The 23547-nt window shown below is 37.4% G+C and overlaps 1 protein-coding gene across 2 annotated transcripts in view; it reads left to right on the plus strand.

Annotated features, from left to right (window-relative positions):
* LOC116302387 (uncharacterized) overlaps positions 1 to 22179 on the plus strand; it is a 29639-nt gene extending 7460 nt beyond the window's left edge. Inside the window, exons 2-11 of one of the 2 annotated variants that reach the window (XM_031711669.2) lie at positions 4568 to 6819; positions 9521 to 9877; positions 11453 to 11763; positions 13893 to 13932; positions 14429 to 14609; positions 14841 to 15019; positions 15896 to 16303; positions 16874 to 19914; positions 20733 to 20781; positions 21054 to 22179. In XM_031711669.2, coding sequence (XP_031567529.2) covers positions 4568 to 6819; positions 9521 to 9877; positions 11453 to 11763; positions 13893 to 13932; positions 14429 to 14609; positions 14841 to 15019; positions 15896 to 16303; positions 16874 to 19914; positions 20733 to 20781; positions 21054 to 21296 — 7061 coding nt within the window. In that variant the 3' untranslated portion in view covers positions 21297 to 22179. Of the gene's footprint in view, positions 1 to 4567; positions 6820 to 9520; positions 9878 to 11452; positions 11764 to 13892; positions 13933 to 14428; positions 14610 to 14840; positions 15020 to 15895; positions 19915 to 20732; positions 20782 to 21053 lie in introns of both variants that reach the window. The other variant, XM_031711668.2, reaches the window with a different exon arrangement.
* Positions 22180 to 23547: the final 1368 nt, after the last annotated feature.

The following is a 23547-nucleotide window of genomic DNA, read 5'->3' on the forward strand; positions in this document are numbered from 1 at the left end:
AGCGATATTTTTAAAAACAAACTACATAGTGGTTCTAGTTAGAATAAGGTCTACCTAAGGTTAGAATATGAGCGAAATCGATTTTTCGACCGTTGCCACAAAATTTCAAAATTGTTCGATTTTTGCTGACATCCCCTCTTAAACGTATGACCACACTGATACACGAACACAACATTTGTTTTTTTAAGATGTTTTTTAAGTTAAAACATAATGAAACAAAGAAGTCTATAAAAAGTCGTTGGGAATATAATCAGGTGAAACTTAATGTTTACTTTTTTGGTAAATCGACACCTAGGGCTAATGGCACGAACCATTCGCTTGTATAACAGTTCTTTTATAACGAAAATAATAGCGAAAAGAAATCGGAAAAACTCTTTGAAGACTGATGTGTTGTTTAGGGGAAAAAATGGATGAATGAACTTAAAAGTCAAGTAGGTTTGTGGTTGAAGCTATAAGAGAAAAGCGTTTGACTCTTTTGAATTGACAAGGCAAGACAAATAAAATAAACTATTGTTATCAATTTATGATTTTTCCTGCGAATAATTGCGATGGAAATAGCAGATTCTTAATTGAATAAGCCGATAGATGGAAATTTTAAATACATAGGTTTATAAGAGAAGTTTGTGGTTATATGGCCTCAAATACCCCGTAATCAGATGCTGCAATTAAACAATTATTTTAAAAGTCTAATATAGTATAATAAATACTCTAACCCTGATGATGGCCAATACGGCCTAAGAAATCGGATGGGGGGGGGGATTTAACGCAGATAAGGCAAGTTTCTTCAGTTAAAATATTATTATTATTTTTTTTGCTGGAGCGCTTGACTTAATTAATCAACTCCCTTTAATAACAAAATCATATTTTTTCTATTCATTTTTCATTCATCACACTTTAGCTCTTTTTGTCAGTCGTATGTACTAAAGTGTACGATAATTTATGTACAGTGTGTATATCTGTATCTTAAGACCAAAACGCGGGAAGTAAATATTTAAAGAACTTATGTATGTTTTATTAAATGAAATTAGCTGGTCCTTTTGGGAGTTGTTTTGGAGCGTGTTGTTTAATTTTCCCGCCAAAAATACGCCTTGCGCGTTTTATTCTTAGATTTGTCACTTCGCTTCGCAGGATGTGTTTTTGTTGATCCGGTATTCAGTATTTTTCCTTCAGCACGTTGTGTCGTTTATTAATTAAAACGAATCACGACGGACTATAATTCTATGCGATCAAGAATACAAATAACTGCCAAAGCAAATCACAACTGTTTTTCTGTCCTAAAGTCACCGTTTACCTTAGTGGAGCAATGTGCAGAATAAGCTTACAAAATAAGATGATAGAAAAAAAGCTGAATATGCATGGCATAAGGAAAAATGTTTCTTTTTTAGCTTACATTTATTCAGTGGCCAAGTACCACTGATACTTGGTCCCTGCTGTTTATCTGAATCCCAGTAGAGGCGTATCCAGGGGATTCCTAATGCTATTACTAGTTAAATTGGACTCCACTCAGTCCATTTGCCATTAAAGTGCACACCATAAATCCGTGAAAAAGCTAACAATCAAAATTGTACAAATTAGTGAACTCAATGAGTGCAAAGTTTTGTAGGTTTACGGTGTACTGAGGTCTACTAAACTTACTAATTTGTGCAAATTTGTGAAATTTCTTACAAAGTTTCTCACGGATATATGATATGCACTCTATATTATTACACAACTTTGCTTATGCATTTTTCTTCTTAAAGTTTACTAAGGGTGCAAAATGGTTTGGCACGACTACATTTTGTCTCATTATCTAACAAGTTTCTGATCCCCCCCCCTCCCTGAGAAAACTGGGACGAGAGAAAATTTGCATTAGCAAAGTAGTGTATTGTTAGTGTTACGTGCGCTTGATCAGTCTTTCAGAGTATTGTAGGGAAGAAATATTTATCAAGTTTAGATGGAAGTGAATCCCCATCGGTAATCCTTGATAATACTAGCATCCCTACATGCAGAGGCGTCAATAAGCCTGCGATCTATAACTGCTGTTCGCTAATGACGTAGTCCTTTTTAGAATATTGTCTTGAAAAAAATCGTTGTTTGAATTTATCAGTTTGTAAATCAAATTGCTAATGTAGTGAGTTTTCTTACTCTGAATATACTTATACCCTGAAATAAGAAGCCTTAGTTCATACATAATGCACCTTGTTTTTAAACTGACCTATGTTCTTTGTCTCAGAGTGTTTCCAAGATGAGCGCTCTAAGAATAGACATTTAATATTCTCAGTCTTTTAGAAAGTTTAAGATGTTATGATTTTTATCACCATTGATTGGCTGCCTTTAATGATTAGCGGATTGTCTTCAAAGCCACAGAGAGTGTCCGCCAGGGAAATCCTGTAGATTGATCGTGATTAATAAAAATTAGAGTCATGTGACTTCAAATTCATAGTTAAAAAAGTCGAAAAGTTATTTAGAGGGTTCGAGATGTCTATTCTGTGACTTAATTTCGGCAAGCTTTTGTGAGGGATAAGCAGTCAAAAAGAAGAAAAAACAACTGACTTTCCCAAGGAAGCTGAATTCTCTTATTCTGCAAGGATATAATCGCATTTCTTCCGCTTTTTCTGTCTTCTCTTCCTGATTATTGCTGTTTATACAAAGTCTGCAACACAAGGTATATATTTGCATACAGCTGACGCCTTAATGAACTTCTATGAATAATATAGTCTTGTAGTTTCTTACTTAACTTCGCAAATACAATGAAATATTTCCAACAAATCCGCATATTCGAGAAAGTATAAGCGGTCAAAAAATACTGTTGAGTATTTAAACTTCAGTTTTATTGCAAGTCCATCGAGCAGTAGTATTAGTTTTCTTAATATTCTTGGTGAGTAAATTTGTATAAAACTCTTCTGTAGCATTTGTAGTCAACCTTGGTAAAATATAGCTTATTCACTAGCGGCATAAATCATTTGCAAGCCCTCATCAAGGTCTGCGTCTATTTCTTCCATCGATTTAACATCATGATATCATGTCATAGAATTTACTACTAGTACTCTATCCCGAACCACTTGTTATCTAACTCAATATTTTCAGTTCTCAACTGGAACTATGATGACTTCTTGGTCTATAAGGTCTACTTGACTGGCTCTATTTCCTTCCGTGATCGATTTAACATAAGAGACACTTACATTAGGGGGATTTAAGGATTAGAGATAACAGATAACATGCCAGGCTAAATAATTTAAGGGATAAGGAATAGATGTAGTCAGTATAAGCAATCGAAAATAAGGTATAACTGTTCTCAGAATGGACCCAATTCACCTAGGCATAATATTTTCCTATTCCAGATCACATGCCATTCTCTTGAGAATAAGATTCTTTATTTTAGTGCTATCCATATTCATGTGTCTTCTGATGCCCAACCATTAAACAAAAAAAACGCTACTCTAGGGAATAACATGTGATCTGAAAATGGGAACAGACATGCAACATGTTTGAATATTAATTATATAAAATTATCTGACAGGTGCTATTTGATGCAGAGTTACTTGAAATTACTCCTTCCGCAGTCACATATATCATCATATAATTATGGATCCTGCGTCAGTGCTTACATCGCATTGATTCTTGAATTTTAAATTCAAATCTTTTGAATAATCGTTGCACATGTTATCTTAAACGCAACAACTAGCTCTTATAACGCCCTCGTCGGCGTCAAGTTAAGTTGAGTTAAGTAGGGGTTAAGTAAGAAAGGACAATGACGGGCCGTTGTTTCTTTGTTTTCTTACCTTATACGGATTTAACTTTTAATGGTAGCAATTAATTATGAATGTTAAAGGACTGTTAGGAAGTGAAAACCTAACTGGTTATGTAGCATCAAATTTCACATGGTTGGTCTCTAAATTATATTCATTCTTTAATCTTTGTAATAAAAAAACGTTTATATATTTCACCAACGATGCGGAAGTATTTTTTTCAAAGTTTTGGAACCTAAATACTTCCAATAATTAATCTTGCTAAGTTGTCTTTAACGCGGTCCCATTCCAGGCATTTCCTCTCATTATTATTTTTCATATTTCTCGATAATGCAGAACTTTGTCGATACATTATATGAGAATAAAACAAGCAAGAATTTAGGGCCAAATATTTGAACTTTGTTACTATTTAGGCGTACACAAGGAGGACCAGAAAATAAAATGAAACGTTAAGCAAGTACCTATCTGAGAATCATGATCAGATATGTGGTTGTGGTTGTGTTAATGATGTGACTATTATTACCACAAGTTATTTGGTATAGTTATTCTTGCACTTCACAGAGGAGAAGCAGTAACACAGTATAGACCCCTTGCAGGATATTCCAAATGCAGCTCAATAAATTCAGAAGACAAAACAATAGAATCTTACTCTCATGAGAACCGAAATTTATTGTTTAGTCCTCGATGTGGCTATGGGAATTGCTGAACCGGTCTATTTCTTTGTACAGGAACTGAATTCCATGATGTGTTATATTACATGATGTAGTTTTGACAATTATTATCACTAGTTATTTGGTATTGTTATTTAATGTAATATAATTATCTGTTGCACTTCACAGAGGAGAAGTTATCGAATTTCCAAGTCAAGCGGGAAGAGGAGATACGTAAAGAGGGCGAATTCAAGCTCAAAGAAATCAAACTACGCGAACAGAAAATAAAAAGAGAAGCACAGGAGAGACTTGAACATTTTAGGCAAAAAGAACAAAGTATCAGAAAAGAGGCTGGGAGACGCCTCTTGGAAGAAGAAGAAGAACTCGAAGCAATCAAAAGAGAAGCGGAAAGACAACTGAAAGAGGAGCAAGCCCACGAGGAAGAACTTAAACGGTTGCTTGAGGAAGAAATTCAATTGGAAAGGCAAAAGGGGAATTACATTAGGAAGGAAGCAGAGCGTTTACTACGCGAGGAAAAGTTACTTAAATCGACTAAGCCACCTGCAAACGTTAGGACAGAAGTACTCATTCACTCACCGCAAGGCAGAGCTTTTGATCAGATAGATTTCGATCATTACTCGGATGAGAACATAGCCAAAGATACCGACTACGACAACACAGACGGCATAATGGAACCAAGAAAATCGAGAACCATGGAGTATGACCCCGTAACAGGATGTTACGTAAGGAAAGTTCCTTTAGATTTCAGCGATAAAAAGGTAGAAGACATAGTAAAAGAGGAGATGATAAAGTCTGAGAGGAAACCAAAGCCACGATCGAGAGACCAATCTTGGAAGAAACCCGAGGAAAAGGAAAGTGGTTCAACGCCAGATACGGCACTTGTTGACCTGTCGTTACGATCAAGTGATGGAGATAACTCTCTTCCGCATTATGTATCAGGAGAAGGAATCGAAACGGAGTATAAATTCACTGTGAAGGAAGAGATCAAGACCGAGTCGAAGCCTTCAGGAGTTGACAAGAATGGTGAATTTGCCGACGAAGATATCAAAAAGGCAGGACAAGAGATGAAAGCAAAATTCGAGGATGACAGAATGAAGTTTGAACGGGATTCTAGTGATTTTGTCATGAGTGAAACCACAAAGAGGTCTTTCGAAAGACGTCGTCGCAGCGATGAAGACCCTGACACCAAAAAGGCAAAAGATGAAACAAAACAAAGAAGAGTATCCCTGGACAGGAGACTAAAAGACATGGAGGAGCGTAGAGCTAGGTTGTTCAAGGATTCTCCTGAAGATAAGGTAGACAGCGGTGAAGTCAAAATCACTAGAACCGTGACTACTGAAACGTCTTACAGCGCTCCAGCATCATCAGAGGATTCGATGCTTAGTGAACGAATGCAAGACACACACAGAAGACATAGGAATCGTGAAGAACGAATCAGACGCCGGAAAAATGCTGAAGAATTGATCTCCAAGAAAACGTCCGAAAGTGAGGATAAACCGATAAAAAGCACGGGTGTTAAGCTTGAGTTGCGTGGCTCAGCTTTGAAGAAAGGGGAAGATACAAGTTCGAAGAATGACTCTGAACCAAATGCGTTCTCAGGTTCGAATTACAGCTATCTCCATGAAGATGATACCAGCGACATCTCATTTACCGTGAAAAAGCCAGCTGAAACCAAAAAAGACGATGATGACATCGGCAAGTTCGACAAAAAGGAGTCAACTTTTGATTGGAAAGAGAGCGAGCAGAAATTTAGTCTAAGAACCAATGAAACAAAGACGACCTCGGTATCTTTAATGGATGAACCAATAATGTGGTCTCAGCCTGGGCGTGGTACTGATGACGACATATCATTTTCAGTCAAAGAACCAAGCAAAAAACCAGACGGCGACAAGGTCGAAGAAGAAAGAGGAGAAAGTAGGAGAAGCTTAATAAAAGAAACGGAAGTTAAAGTAGTAGAGTCCAAACCGGTTCAGAGCCTTTTTTCCAGTGATTTTGGTCAAGAGGAATCACAAGACATTGTCTTCTCCGTAAAAGAAACATCCACTTCCACTAAAAGTACTACTGAAGACGATTCATCCAAGTCCAAACCTAAAGAGCTGACTCTAGAAAGAGGAACATTCGATGAAAAGTATTCCGTTACATCTACTACCAACTCGGATCTTTTGCGCTGGGAAATGGATAATGTTGACTCAGGGAAGTCATCGGAGCCAGAGCCTTTTGATAACATGGACGGTTACAGAGATTCCCTAAGACGTACCAACGCTCTTGGACGCGTAGGATCTTTCAAAAAAGGAAGAGAAGAGTTGCCTCCAGCCATCTTCCACGACATCGAGTCTGATGCACCTGCAGCGTCATTGGTAGACATTCGCACGGAAAGTCCTTCTTTGCCAGCACCCGTATCAAAAGATAACACAATGGAGGTAAGTAGTTTGGTATGTTTTAAGATTTTTACCAATAGTCTTTGACTTATTTTAGAAAAAGTTGTTTAATCAGCTTTTTTGCCAGTTGTGGTCTCCAAACGTTGATCTTGAAATCGTAGAGGAATTTCGCTGTAGCCCGCATATTGTTGATAAGACCAATAATTTCTCCTTTGGGATGTGTAACATCTTGTTTTAGAAAGAAATTGCGTTTTTTCCCTGCCGAACGAGACTGCTGCTGTGAAAGTCCTCTACTGTATTTAATATTTATTCTAGTCATGACCATCGCCATGGCATCATCATCATCACTTTCCTCATTGTTGTCCGTCCTAAACGTTCTCTTCGTGGCCTCCTAAATTTTTTTCATCATAACTGTTGTTGCAATTTGTCTTAAGGAGGCTCTGGGTAGTTTTGGTCTGGCACACCTAGCCGCATTGAAACGGCTACAACTTCGTCTTGAATAACTCGATCTGCAAGCACTTTTCACGCAATGTCAGGAAAGGATTAAAGGTTTCAAAAATGATAAATTATTTTAAAGCGGCCTTTTCATTATGACGTAATGAGGACATCATAGAAATATTGATTTAATTAAAGTCCCTAAATTAAAGTCCCGACTAAAGTTTGTTAAAGTTTGACTAAATTAAAGTCCCGATTTTGAGGGTATAAAGTTGACACGCTGGAAATAATAGTAAAAGTCCATGAAAATATTCATCGCGTAATATTTGGAAAACGCTCTCATACATTTTTCTTCATATTGCAATATGTTGGGTGGCTTGATGACTACTATCGACTGGTGCAACCTTTAAACCTTTAATCCTTTTCTGACATTGCGTGAAAAGTGCTTGCAGATCGAGTTATTCAAGACGAAGTTGTAGCCGTTTCAATGCGGCTAGATGTGCCAGACCAAAACTACCCAGAGCCTTCTTAAAGCTAAAAATAATTGATAACCGAGAATTATGACAAAAAGAATTTTTTAAGATTTGGGAATAATAGATTGTTTCCATTTGGTGGGTGGTTTTTGTCTAAAAGAAAGACAAATATAATGAACAAGCTTGTTAATCGTCAAGCTTGCATTGACGCGGTGTGAAAATATCATTCATTGACATACAGTAGTATCTTAATTAGTAAAAATATTGTTTCTGATAAACCACTAAAATTGTTCGAAATACACATTAACACTTAGTTTTCCTAACTTTTTCATTTTTTTAACGCAACTGCAATGCATAATTATTTCCTTGCAAGTGAGACTGACTCAAAACGTAAGGTGCCCCTTTTTAGTCTAACAAGTTTTTTTAAAGTTTGTTACCGTTGTGCGATACTCCGTAAAAGAAAAATTTTATAATCTTTTTTTATTATTATTTTCACATGTCATTAATACACGGGGGTTGTAAATTATTGACTCGTTCATCTGATTGGTTTAAATCTATGAAAATACTGAATTATTCATACAATTTTATTTCTGTGATCGCTCTCATTTATAATGAGGCGTTATTCTCGTGTCTGCAAACTTTCACCAACTAAACTTTGCAGATAAACAGAAATTCAATCTCATTTTACGCTACGATTTTGCTTTCTCTTTTTGCTTTAACTCAATTGTAATTGACGGTGGTTTTTTTGGACTTCGTGAAATCGCTGTCAAGAGCCAATTTCTTCTAGAAAGAATTTTGATATTCCATCGGTATGAGTGCACCGGCTGTTTTGTGGTTTAGAGGACAACATCTTCCTATCAAAAAGGTTTGTACCTTACTATAAGCCTTAAGTTTATGGAATTTCTTTCTAAGATCTTTCCTAAATTCAAATGATTACGAAAAAAATTCAGATATCTATGACGTTTGTCATCGTAAACTTCCTTTGGAGTAGTTTGTATTGTCATACACAATGAAATACTTCTCATAGTACAGCATGATACGGCTGCGTTATTCTTGAATATTCGTTCAAACAGTTCTAAAAGTACTTCTAAGAGAATATGGATGCAGTACTAAAAATAACATTGCATTTATACAAGGATATCTTGAGGAGGAAGACTTTTCTCTGCCCAATTTAAGTGGAAAAAGAAAATATGACCACCGTTCAAACAGTTAGACTCCCACTGATTTAGAAATGCAAATTTTCAATTTGACCTTCATTCTTTTCCAATTTCTAGACCACTGATTGTGGATAAAGGATCTCTTGTTCCTTTTATCGTTACTAAAAATACTTAACTATTATCGGTTTATATGACTTTTTGTTTAGTGTAATTATGGTTTTATAAAGAGGCGTTCGCGTAAAACGTCTAATATTCGAAATATATTAGAGTGAAGGTATCTAACCCGTGAAATAAAAAATACTAGTCAACGTGTATTAGTTAAATAGACACAAAGAAAACAATGGAATTAGGGGCTACTAAAGTGTATTAATCAAATATCTGTTTCACGGGTTTAATGACTTCACTCTACTGAAATTGAAGGTAAAGACGCTGTTGCCGTGACAAATCAGTTGATTGTGTAACAGCACTAATTTAAGATGATGATGATGATGATTTAATATGCATGATGGCAGCCGTGATGATGGTATTGTTAATGGTTAATGATTAGCCACTGTTACGGCTTCTGATAATGAACACCATCACATGAACTATCTTCGTCTGCTTAATCAAAAGTACCTCTGCCTATATTGGTCAAGTATATTACAGACAATTTAACGATGCAACGTCTTTTTATTTTAGGCGGGTCAGGCACCCAACTTACTGTCTAAACTTCAAGACGAAGATCATAGCGAAGAACGTCGTAGAAGGAGACAAGAAATCGAAGAAAAGAAACGAAGAATTGCCGAAAGCCAAAAGAAAGCAAACGTTCAACTTCGGAGAGACGTATCAGGATCTGAGAAGACAAAAGATGGTGCTCCTGATACCGGTTCGAATGACAACATTGAAGATCTGAGTGAAAAAAGACGTTCTCTTCTGATGATGTGGGAGTCGTATGCCGAAGGAGAGGGCCCTGGGCCCGAAAACATTAAATCGCAGGAAGAAGGGAAAAGTCAGTTTGGATATGACGTCATGATGATGGAAGCTGCTCAAGATGATGTAAGTTGGGACAAATTTTACGTTTCGCTTACTATGACTTGATACCACTAATACCAGGATTCTTTTTGAATTCCTTTTTCCTTATTCATATGTTTTGAGTCTTTCAGGAGTCCTAATATAATAAGCATAACACAAGAAAGGATTCTGGTATATAATAGTAGCATCAGGACATAATAGTGTTTTGCTGTCAAGTTTGTTTAGCATTAGGGTCGGTGTTGCGTTCCTGTTTCACTATCAGGCCATAACATGAAATAGGGAATTACTGGAGGGGAGGGGGGAGGAGGGGGGTCGGCCATTATTTGTTGTTTCTACTGAGTGATCCCCTTCCTTGCTTGTCGTACCGCTTGGAACGTAAAAAAAATCTTGGTAGTGACCACCCTTAGTGCCTACGCCTCATACTAACCACCTCTCATGATTGCAAGCGCCTTAGCCGGATTAGTGTATAAATACATAGAAGTCATACATATAAATCATGAACTGTCATTATCATTAAAATAGTACGCTAACTTACGGCCATGCAACCCAATTCCATGTAACTGAAATCGTAAGCATCAAAAAGAGAATCGGCCAAGTAAAAGGAGATATTAAAATTACACATTTTGTCTTCAAACAATTGTTGATTGGGTCATTTTCTATACGTTGTTCGTATATTGACCCAAATGCCTCGACTTAAAACAATCGTTTGAATGCAGTAGAGTGTAATCTTGATATCTGCTATTAATAAAAATCAAAGGTTGGCGCCATTGATTACTAAACCAGCCCGAATTCAGATGGAAGCTTTGTCATAACCATTACTTGTACAGAGATGTCAAATACAATATCTTCACTGCATTCAGCCTGATGCTAATTACGTATCTTTAATTTTAAGTGACGTTCAAAGGGTATAAATGTTTATACAGTGCGAATTCGTTTGAGCATGTTAGTAATAATTAATTAATCAAGCCCAGCAGAGTTTTATTAAACGAAAACCAAGGATGCTGTTCCCTTCATTATGGTTTATAATGACTTCATATTCCTGCTTGAGTTGATGATTTGAATTGCTTATCATCATTACCAAGTGCATCAATATAAATTTGGAACTTTTGTTACACGTAAGTCTCCAAACTACCCATGGTCATTTAATACTGAAAGTAATATCATGTAGCAATATCTTTCAGTGTTAGTTTATATAGTCTTGATTGGTCTGCACTCTTGACTTATTGTCTTAAAGTTGTTTGTAATCTCTTGAGGGAGTGTAATTTACACATTCTGATGAAGAGTTTAATCAAAGTTGTCACTCTCAAACAACGCCTCTTCAACGGCTTGATTAATAGTTAATTAAAGTACAGAAACACCCGTAAGGCAATCGGAATGGCGAAACAAAATATTCTTTTCTTTTAATTTAGAGTAGTAAAAGTTTTCAAAAGTTTTTCCTTGTTGCGTGCACTTGGGAATGTGTGACAAAACATTGTTGTATCAGTACGCATGCTCGTCTTTCTCACCGCAGCGCAAGCAAGCTGCTGTGATGTGCCTTGACTTTCTGTCTTAAAGATTTTGCTATATTCGCTCGTAACTTTCGTACCTCTTTTGCTCTAGCCTAACGCCGTATTAGTAGACTACCGAACTATGGATGTTGATGATGAGAAAGAGGAAACCAGAGCACCAATGATTGATATCGACGAGTACCACAAACTTAACGATGATGAACTCAAATGGGAGCGTGCAGGCCAGTTCCAGCCTGGTAAACTCAAAACGAAGTTCCATGAAGTGGGCAAGGATGACTCATCTTCTGAGCCGAAGAGTACATGGCGTGGAATGAATAATAATGATATATCTGGTGTATCCACAAAAGTTACCCGCGAAGAACAGCGTTTCAGCTACAAAACACCAGTCGAAGAAGATCAAAGGTACGAACATAATATAGCAAAACATTTGATTGACTATTATTCAATTTCCTTTTAAAAAGTGTCTATTATTTGCGAAACTCACTGCTGAGTATAAAGATATATTTTGATAAAGATAAAACACAGGAAAATTCTTTATTCGAGGAAAAACCGAGTGTGTGACAATTATGGTATTGTTTGTGTCTCTTTAAATTCATATTTCTGACAACAGATGGTAGCTTCTCGCTTGTAGTAGAGATCCTTTAACAGTTTATTATGTTGCTTAAAACAATTCAGCCGAGATGTTATAATAAAACCGCAAAATGTCTTTGATCACTGTCGAAGTATGTCCGTCTTGATTTTGTCTTTATAAAACAGTCTGGTTTTTCAGTGTTCATTGCTGTACTAAGTACAGGAGTATTAATGACGATGCCAAGTTACATAGCAACCAGAATGTGCTGCCTAATTTCGAAGGTATTAATTCACGGCAAGGTTTTCCAATTATGAATATTCGAGTAAGTATCATTTTCGCGTCCTCTTGTACTTGGTCGATTATATTACTTGGAATTCGAAACCAACCAAGCGTATTGCGTTTGTTTAGCATTATATATAGCGAATTGACAACTTAGTCTACCATTAGTCTTGCCCTAGATAAGTGACGAGGAATGACCCTTTAGCTTCCATGCAATTATATAAAAAAATCTAATTTTTAAAATGAATTTTGTATATATTTTAATATTTTTCTTCACAAGTTGTCGGTATGCAGAACGACACAGTTATAATCCCCTTCGCTATTCAAGAATTTTATTTGTACAAATTCTACAGTCCTCGAGCTAAAAATCGTAATCGTAATCGTAGTCTTTCTACTAGACTAGAGATATGATAAATGTCTGACCAATCTGTTTGTCTATTGTTTTTCATTTCATATACGAAGACTACGTTTAGACTGAATATTTATGATGTCAACCAAACCCCATTAATTTGTATTTTACGGAGTGTTGATGATGTTGTTATAAATAGTTCTTTAACGTCATAATTTTTCTTAACGAGCGATGTCACTGGATACAGCTTTGGAATTGTTTGTAATTGACTTTTGTTTTTGTTCGAGCAAAAACAGTCTTATCAAAATAACAGACCAGGGGTCATTTCATTTCATTTATATCTTGAAAGGTTTTTGATAAAGCGCACCAATGATTGCAAACGAAATTTATCTTATACAGCAGCAAATGTGTTACGAGTTATCCTGACACTGGCTAGTTATTTATTGTCACGTTATTTCTCTCTCGACGCAGGAATAATCTACATGCAAATTTTGTTTAGAATTTCGCGATAAACGGCTTGTATGGGGAATAAAGAAACAGGACGACCAGCACAATTTGTACCACAAGTGAAAATTTCGTCGCTTTCTGATTGGTTGAGAGCCGTCGTAAATAAGGACATACCAACGAATTGCGTCAACAAATTACGAATGCTCACGCACGGAGCTAGCGCCCGCTCTAAACCATTTTTCTTTCGGTTTTTTTTTTTTTTTTTGTAGTAAAAATTTTTTTCGATGGTTTAGCGTTGTATTATATGTTCACTTATTTACCATGATATAACCGTCAACAGTTGGCCAGAATTAGTTATGTACCTACTCGATCGACTACGTCTCATGAGTACATAACATTTTGACCAAATGTTGACGTGATATCGTAGAAATGATTAAGGAATTTTGGATTAATAATTCTGAAATGGAACTTTGTATCAAAGAATTCAGACAAACAGGCCTCATTGAGACTCTCAAACTTTATGATGTATCAAGTACTAATCATTCAAGGGCCACGAGAATTTTGATTGTAATTTTGCATTAGAATAGGAATTACGGATTCCCTGACACAGAAGGGAACTGGGAATGGGAACAGAAAATAAAATGTGGTATGGGATATTTTAGGCTAGAAAATGTAATTAGGGGAAATGGGATCGTTTTAATTTTAATTTTTGTATGGATGAAAAGAATTAGATATTTATTATACCCTAGTTCAGGGGGACAACTGGGAATTGAAATAGAATGTTGCATGGGATTTCTTAAGCTGGGAATTAAGTATGGGATATATCAATTTTTTTTTACTTCTAGCTGCGCAATGCTAATTTCCATTATCACTTATCTATTTTAGTTATGCCGACAAGACAAATGAGGTAGAGAGTGCTCCTAAGGTAATGCATACTTTGATTAATTTCTAAGTTAATACACTGGTAATGATAAACTTTGCTTTGTTGTAAAAGCAAAACAATTAGCATACTTATGAACGTTTCCTTCTAATAGGTATCATAAAAACTGTTGAAGTGTTAAATTTCAGCTATTCCTTCCAATTTTTCGAGAGGGAAGAAGATATTACCACTGTTTTCATTGCTACACACTAATTAAGACATTAGCGACATGAAAATCGGGCAATAAATGGCTGTCAATCAAATAAATCGTTAGTTTCGTCTCAAAAAGATAACGCTTGCAAAAGACCTTTTCGTGACTTCACCAAAATAAAAATTCTTCAAGTTTAGGTATCGCGCATGCTCGCGCGGCGCGCGCCATAAAACTCTGTTGAGCCTCCTTAAGCGGGGAAGGGGTATACCAGCTTCAAGCCGAATGGGCTTTCTTCTTAAAACAAAGATCGCATCTTCTATAACGATATTCTACTTACGTTTTAATGAACAGCAACTGTGGGATAAATCGCAAGGTCAATCCACTTTTAAGAGTGATGATGAAGACGAAGAAGGCACTTCAAGGCAGCCTCACGTTGATATGGATGAGGTGTATCATATGACGGAAGAAGAAGCGCGTTGGGAAAAAGTCGGCCATTTCCAGCCTGGAAAAATCAATACCTCAATTTTCGAGTGTAAGTTCTTTTTCCTTGAAAACAAGAAATTTATCCAAGTTATTAAAATAATAATAATAATAATAACTCATTTTAAAAATTCATAGCTAAATTTTAAAAGTCGGGCCCGGTGAAGCTGAACTAAAAGAGATTCCTCCTATATAATTTGCATCCATATTATTCTATTTACATTATATCGTTTACTTATTTCACTATATAGATGACAATGTTTTTAAAAAATCCTTTTTATAGCTCGAAAGAAAGCTGATAAAAATGGAGATGAATCGTCCAAAATTCAAAAACGCGAGAAAAGCCGCTATGAACAGATCAAGAAAATCCAGAGAACCGATTCCAAAAAAGAACTACTTGTGCCCAAGAAAGTTTCATTGAAATCTGATAGAACCGAGGACGTTGAAGAAGAAGTAGAAGAGGTACGTTGTCTTTATTCACTGACAGAGTTTTGCTGTTTCTACACTAATGTTTTGACAATACTGACAGCTATTTTCAAAAAAGTCGGTGAAAGTTTTGCCAAGTGCTGCATACCAAGCTTGAAACTCACTATGGGCGGTTTGAATGCGCCAATATTGCAAACTTTTGCCTGCACTTTTTCTGGAATATTTTGGGAAGCACGAGTGGCGTAGCGATGAGTGCTCGCCTTTCACCAATGGGCCTTATTCACGCGGCAGCCACGTTGGGTTGAACAATAGATTCCACCACGCGTAGCCTCAAATTCGAGCGCTTGAGAATTAATTTATGCTGGGGAAACAAAGGTTTTTATTCTCATGAGAATAAACATGGCCGCCGTGTGACAAAGGTCCATGCAGTTCTTCCGGTTTCTCCAGTTTTTCCTTTCTCCGCAATAATCAACTTCTAAATTCTAATTCGATGTAGTAGCTTTATCAATTCAAGTGGGTTGCAAAACCTTTTAGCCTTTTCGTTTACCATGGAGTGCTTTTTGACGTTTTCTTTTGTGCTGACGTTATTTACATATATGACGCACAATTCATTTCAAGCTTGGTATGCGACATGCAACTGGCTATCATTCTTCTAGAATCCTTGCCTAGTTTTTACCCAGTAATGGGAAAAATCAAACATTTTTGCAATTTCTATCGATGTTCTTTTCCTACTAAAAATGACAGACGGATAATAAGATACTGTAAAGTTTCTTTCCTAATCACTGACGGCCTGAAATGCAAGGAATGCTTACAGCAACAAACACATAATTGAACGGAAAAAAACTATTCGGGTAACATCGAGTAAGCCATTTTTTTCGGTTTTGAGGTAGATTTGAACTTTATGTTATTCAGGATGAAAAGCCCCATGTCGGCAAGATTGCCACGCCCTCATTCCATGCATCTGAAGAAGATCGCAAAGTACAAGAACGAGAAGCAAGAAATCGCCGTGAGATGGAAGAAATCCAAAGAGAAAGGGAAGAGGAAAGACGAAGACAAGAAAGGGAGTATCTGGATTCAAAAATAACCATCAATGAATTTGAAGATGATGAATTTGATACCAAAGTCAAATCTAAGGATGTCGGTAAAATTGACATAACCAAGTTCGGTGATTTCCAGAAAAAGTCAGAACCCATTCCAGACAAGAAGCCAGTATCAAAACGATCGACCAAACGAATCGTTGAGACTCGCCGTGAAGACAAGGTCGAGTCGGTTGGAAGGACCAATTTTTTTAGCACAGAAGACGAAGGTTACGACATCCAGGTAAGAGATAGTTCTGTAGGAAAGTTAAACATGGACTCTAGTCCTTTCATACAAAGTGATACCTCAGTAAAAGAGACTAGTCCACCACGTAAAGTCCAAGAAAGGACTCTATCTAAAAAGAAAGAAATTGTCGTTCAGGAAATTCCATTGGAAATGGCTGCCTCGCCGTCACAGAAATCCGGCGAAGACGAGTTCGATAACATGACTCGCGCTCGAAGTGTTAAAAAGCTAGACGTGAGCCGATTGCCATTTTCTCATAATAACTATGACAAAGCACAAAGCCAGGACAATCGTCAAGTGATTGATAATAAACCTCTTAAACACGATAAAAAAGATAAATCCCAAGATAAAACGCCTCTTGAGGAAGACAGGAAAAGAGAGCGCGAAAGGGAAAAGAGGGAATGGGAAGATCAACTAAAACGAGAGCGTGATGAAATTGAACAAATTAAAAAAGCACACGATAAAGCTTTCCAAGATAACGTAAAGGGTGGTAATGAAATTGATGATACTAATGATTATGAGACTGAAAATAGGAACGTAAGAAAGCTGGACCTGAGTATGTTCTCTAAGTTCCAACAGGGTGATGCAGGTGGCAAGAAACCTGAACGAAAGACCAGCGATAAAGCCAGTAAGAGAGACTACGGCCAACGAGATGTAGTAGTAGTGTCACAGACGACGAGAGAAGTTGAATCTGCCCCAGACTATAGCTATGAAGAAGATGAATATGAAATAAAGCGACGAAGTGTTGGGAAGCTGAATAAAGACTGGTTGTCCCAGGCACAAGAACAGGAAGCAAGGGAAATGGAACGTCGTCGCAAGGAAACCGAAATGGAGCGAATCCGAAAAGAGCAGTACGAAATCGAGCTGTTGAAACTGGAAGAGAATAAAAGACGCGAAACTAAAGGAGACGAAATCTCCCGAGATGAAATACAATTGTCTGAGAAACCACAAAGTGTTAAAAAGCTAGATTCCACTTCTATGACGCCATTTCTCAAAGGCGGACGCCCATCGCCAGAAGGCAGTGGGGTGCTTAGCAGGAAGAAGAGCAAGGACGAAGTTCGACAAGAACGCAAGCTTGCTCGCAAGGAAAGCCGTAGTAAGATGGAAACACGCGAGGTTTTGTACGCTGAAGAAACTGAAGACGTCCAGGAAAGTCCTGAATCTTTTGACGACCGTCCAAAGGTAGTGGGAAAGCTGAATACAGGAAAGTATTTACAAATGATGGGCGAAGATCACAGTGATAAAGAGCGACGAAAAAAGCTTGTTGAAGAAGAACGAATGAGACGTGAATTAGAAGAAATGGAGAGACAAAGAGAAGAAGAAGAAAGAAAGAAAGAAATAGATAGAGATGATACTTCAAGTTCTTCCTCTTCTGATAGACCTCAGAATGTCAGCAAACTCGACCTTGCACAGTTTTCACAATTCCAGAAGAAAGAAACAGCTTCGATGAAACAACAACCAAAGGAGAGAACAAGAGAGTCCAAAAAGATCGAAATAATAGAAAGACAAACCGTAGATGAAGTTGAAAGTCAGCCTTTTGTACCTGAAACTAGTGAAAGAGAATGGCTTGACAAGGAACGCAGTGAGGCTCTAGAGTACGAGGAGAAACGACAGAACGTAGGGAAGCTTGATGTTAATCGACTTATGCAGTCGAGGTCTGAAGAAGAACAGGAACGACAATCAAGAATTAAAGAATTCGAAAGACAAAGAATTTTCAGAGAAAGGGAAGAAATGGAACGCCTGAAAGCCGAAAAGAAAAAAGGGAAAAAGAGTGTTGATCTAGAATCTGACACATCATCGGAAGCATCACACGAGGACCACAAGGTTTCTTCGGTTAAGAGTTCTGGATCGCAGCATGAGAGAGAAAGAGAAGAAGAGTGGACAATCGAAGAGAAAAGGAAAAGCGGTGTTGGAAGATTAAATGTCGATCAGTTCATGCAGTCTATGAGCAAAGAAGAGGAAGAAAAGAATCGACGTAAACTAGAGCTCGAAAAAGAACGAATCAGACGAGAAGCGGAAGAAAGAGAAAGGCTACGAATGGAACAACAGATGTCCTCGGAAAACATCAGAGTATCAACTGTGCAAGAAGTACATTCTGCTCCTGACCAAGACTTCTACGAACGAGCAAATAAAGACGAGAGAGAAAGGGAAGAAGAGCAGTCGGTCGAGGAGAAAAGAAAGATCGTTGGAAGACTTGATGTCAGTAGGTTTGTTCAGTCATTGAGCAATGAAGAAGAAGAAAAGCGGAGGCGTAAAATTGAACTCGAGAAAGAACGCATTCGACGTGAAAATGAAGAAAGAGAGCTGCTGAGACTGGAGCAAGAGAGGAAAAACAGGGGTGAACCAAGTGTAACCAAATCTAAAGAATCTTCTACAAAGTATTTCATAGTTCATAAGGATTCTAGAGAGCCAAGAGATGATCGAGAAGAGACTGAAAGCAGAGATAAAGAGAAGTATACGATCATTGATAGAGAAAGAGAAGAAGAAATGTCTGTGGAAGAGAAGAGAAAAAGTGTTGGAAGACTAGATGTTGGTAAATACATGCAGTCACTGAACCAAGAAGAAGAAGAAAAGAGAAGAAGAATGATCGAACTTGAGAAAGAAAGGATCCGTCGCGAAGAAGAAGAGAAAGAACTTTTAAGGTTGGAGCAAGAGCGGGCTATGGGCGGTGACGTAAGCCGATCAACTTCTACTGTTACTTCCAAATCCTCATTCGAGAAAACTAGCCGCACAGTTGTCCAGGATGTGGAGAGTTCGCCATATGATCAACCCGATGAAGGACTCCAGCAACCATCAAGAATAGACAAGCAGAGAGAAGAGGAGCTGTCTGTCGAAGAAAAGAGGAAAAGTGTTGGCAGACTTAATGTCAACCAGTTTTTCCAATCACTCAACGAAGAAGAGGAAGAGAAGAGAAGGCGATTAATAGAGCTGGAAAAAGAAAGAATTCGACGTGAGAATGAAGAAAGAGAACTGCTACAAAAGGAGCAAGAAAGATCAAGAAGGGGTCAAGTTGAACAAGTGAACGCTAGTGTCGTCCAGGAAGTACACTCGGCACCGCCTGATGACTTCTTCACCAACAACGACAAGAGATCGAGCCTAGAAAGGGAGAGAGAAGAAGCTACATCTGTAGAAGAGAAAAGAAAAAGTGTTGGAAGGCTGGATTTTAACCAGTTCATACAGTCCCTGAGCGAAGAAGACAAAGAGAAGCAAATGAGAAAGATAGAGCTCGAACGAGAGAGGTTGAGACGTGAAAAAGAAGAAAGAGAAATGGAAGAAAGGCAATACCGTGTGCGAGAAAGCTCTTCCTATTCGGAGAAAATCCAAACCAGCAGCGTGGAAGTTGTTCAGTCTGAAATTCCAGGGGAGTACGAAGATGGGGACTCTTCTCAGGATAAGAAGGAAGTTGGAAGGCTTGACCTCGAGAGGTATTCCCAACAATTCACTCAAGAAGCAAGAGAGAGGGAAAGGCGTGCCAGAGAGCTTGAAATTGAAAGGCTGCGTTTGGAAAGGGAAGAAATGGAAGGCCGCGGAGGAAGTCAAACTGTGCAGCATGAATCGTGGAGTTCTGAACGAAGAGAAACCACAGTCATCGAGGAGAAACGAAAATACAGGTAACTGAAACCTCTCTCCTATTTTGCCTTGCTTAACAGTTTTTATAGAGCGTTTTCACTTAGACCCTAGAGAGTTAACTGACAATACAGATGGCAGCCATATTGGTGTACCCAACACAACCTGAAACTAATGACCAAGTTTTTGTCAAAGATCAACCAATATGGCGGCTGTGACGTCATTTGAAAACGCTCTATAACTGACATTTCTCAACTATGGCACCAATGCGACTTATCTATAGGGAGGTGTTTGAGCTGGTCTCGAAGACCTTATTAGGGTTCGCATTTCAAACGTTTAGAGTTTATGGTCAAGCAAAGAAATAATGCTCAAAAACTGGCCTTGATTCGAAGTTAGAGCAGAGTGCAAGTTTAGCGGTTACGCATCAGAAGATACAACTTGAACAAACAATTTTATTCTCTAGGGAATGGCACGTAGTCTGAAATTGGTAAAATCGCATTCCGGTGTAGCTTTAACTCGTATATGTTTTGCTTACCCATCTTGTCGTATTTTGTTGCAGTATCACGTTTTGCACATGCGCTCATGTTATGCTATGTTCACAATTTTCACGGCGGCCATGTTGGAGGAATTTAACAAAAGAATTGTCAATGATTTCTTTTGTTATATCCTCCAACATGGTCGACGTGTCTTTTGTTATTCAATTCTCTTGGGAATGGTTGAAAACCATCAATACGCAAATAATTCATCTACGTTTGTGACTGGGCATATCCCGACATATGCAAGACACGCTCCAATTTATCAGTATTGAAAATGAAAACCGTCACTACTCAGTCACTAATTTAACCTTTTATATCTTATCAAGGGGCGATGAAGTCGACAGGAGATCTGAAGGACAGACTGAGTCTATAAAAGTAAGTTACATTATAATTTTAGGTTGCCATGGTTAAACGTTGTCGTTTGACAATTACCATTATGATTTATTCATTCGTGTTTCTTGAATAAATATGATGTGATTTCTTAAAGAGTTGTGGTTGTCGGGTGTGTGTGTGTGTGATGGTAGTGGTGGGGTATCGTTGATATTGATTCGTATCGCTACACCCTTACCATTAATCTGCTAATATCAATACTGGAAACTACAAATAAGTATAAATAAAACGTATTGTGGCTTGTGACTGAATTTTAGAGTGAAGATTCCTCTGACAGTGACAAACCCGTACCAAAGAAGCTGGATCTCAGTAAATTTTCAGCCTTCCAAAGCGGGTCTGGCGGCAAGCGCGCTACAAAAGACGACTCAGCTGTCAGGCGCCGAGAAAAAACTGAAGCAGGGCGCCAAACTAGACCAAAGAGCATCGCGGGATCGTCTTTTGGAGGCGTGGCTAATGGAGAGGCTAGATCAGGAGAGAGGGTATACCGAATAATTCACTAGATTTCGATAGGTTTAAAGTTTAAATTGATCTGGTATGATGATATATCAAGATGATAGAGTAGTTCAATGAGACAAATTAGATAATTTAGATATTGGAGATGAAAACTCAGCATAGTTAGCATTAATACACCGTACTTAAAAGTAATCCTCTTGTAATAGTAGAGATAAATTAAACACGATATTTTAATTTATCTCCAAACATTAAAAAAAATAATCAAATTAACCGGTTCACATTAATTAAAAGAAATTAGGCATTCTATAGCCACGTAAAATCTAAAACGCTGAATTGGTTGGGCAATGGTTCTTGAAGCGAGTAAAAATTCCAGTAAATTAATTCGGGAAAGAAACAGTTTTCCAGGACTAAAAGGACTTGCTTGAAGTATCGATGTTTTCTACGTTTCGGTTTTGGTTTTTGTATTCGAACTTTGAAAATCACTTTAAAAAAATTGTTGCATTTGACAAAATGTAATTTGGTTCTTAGTCATAAAATTCGGATTAAACTAATCTCGGTTTAAATTTTTTTGAGTTTTGATTGTTATTTGATGATGATGAATAACAGTCCACAAAATAAGCAAAATAATGTAAAACCTAAATCAAACTCCATCCAAAAGAGGCAATTGATAAATTATGTATTTTGTAGGATTAATTATTTAATACAACATATGATCAGCAAATGGTTTTCCTATTTAGTCACGTGCTTACCCACAATTCATTTCACTTTCAATCAGCTGATCACAATTTCACGTGACATGACTTAATCATTAATTAAAAATTGCATGCAATATTTGTAAGACGTTTTCTATTCAAATTTGTTATTGGTAAAAATAGAGATGTTCGTTTTGTAAAGGATTTGTAGTTTAATATAAACATTGCACAAACTTGATATTCGTTGTGTTATTTCCTTACACCCAATTTTTATAATCATCCAAGAATTTATGGGTTTTGGCTTCCTTGAATCAATTATTCCTTCTATCATACGATCGAGTCATATGATGGTCTTTTCATGGCTCTCGCTCCAGTGCCTAACGAAAACTACGACCGAGAAGCACTAGAGCTGGAGAGTCTCTGGAACCCTGGGTAAAAAATATCGGAAAAGTGAAATAATTCCATTCGTGAATGTTTCGCGACGTCATTATGCGGTGGCGTATTTATTTTACCCAAATACTTCAGGGCAAACCACAGGTAGCCCAAGCTTGGTTTCTGTGGTGTCCTGCCTGTTTTAAGATTTTTTCCCACACCAGTCATATTTCTTACTGGTGGGGGAAAAAATCTTAAAACGGGCTAAATTCAAAAAATAACCACGCAGAGCGAAAGATGTGCTATTTCTCAATGATCGGGTAAAATTTCGAGGCTTTATTTCACGTTTCAATGATTTTATTGAAATTTTTGATGAATCTCCATACATTTCCTTATAACAGGACACCACAGAAACCAAGCTTGGGCTACCTGTGGGCAAACTGGCCTTCAATAAAATAAGCTTGCTCCAATATATTATTACATGTCAAGTTTCACTAATGATGTGCAGCAGTATGCCAAAACAAAAGCCTCTTTCATGTTGAATAACAAAAGTTCAAGACAAATGGGGTTTATTGCTTTTATTATATGTTGCTTGTGTTGTGCACGCCATTGAAAACGTCTTCACAAGCCCTCACTTTATAACGTGACATCTTTTCGTTTAACTAATTAATTACCTCATGAATTGCTAATTACGCCGTGGGAACAAGATTTACTTTGTTGATTTTCAAAGTGTCAGTCGAAATATTGGAATCCATTACAATCGCATTTATATTATAACCTCGGCAATATTACTGCGTCAATTTATTGATGGCAATCGTTACGGAGGGGGCTTTCTATCGTAGTATAGCTATTTTACCTATTTATTATCGGACCAAGTGGTTAGGAAAAGTATACTTTTTTTTAGGGGTAAGGAGGGCTGGGGAATTTTAGTAAACATTATAAAAATGGTTGTAGCCCTCCCTTTTAACTCGGAAAGAAATTTATGGCCATCCTTTGAAGTATACAAAGAACTACTTTTCGTGAAAATATAAAGGTTTAACCCTCCACAAAAGTTCCAATTTTTACTGATGACCCTCCCCTATGAAGCCCCAGCCCTCACCCCCAATAAAAAAATGTACCTTCCCTTACTAATGTAGAAGCCCCGTCGTTTCATTTCTAGATATCTGATTTAAACCCCCTTGAAGTGAGCAATGATGGAGAAAGGCGTAAAGTGCGCACCATCGGATTCCTGGGA

Source organism: Actinia tenebrosa, unplaced genomic scaffold, assembly GCF_029948245.1.
Source record: "Actinia tenebrosa isolate PJP-AT-01 unplaced genomic scaffold, QUT_ActTen_1.0 PGA_scaffold15__27_contigs__length_11533743, whole genome shotgun sequence".
NCBI lineage: Eukaryota > Metazoa > Cnidaria > Anthozoa > Actiniaria > Actiniidae > Actinia > Actinia tenebrosa.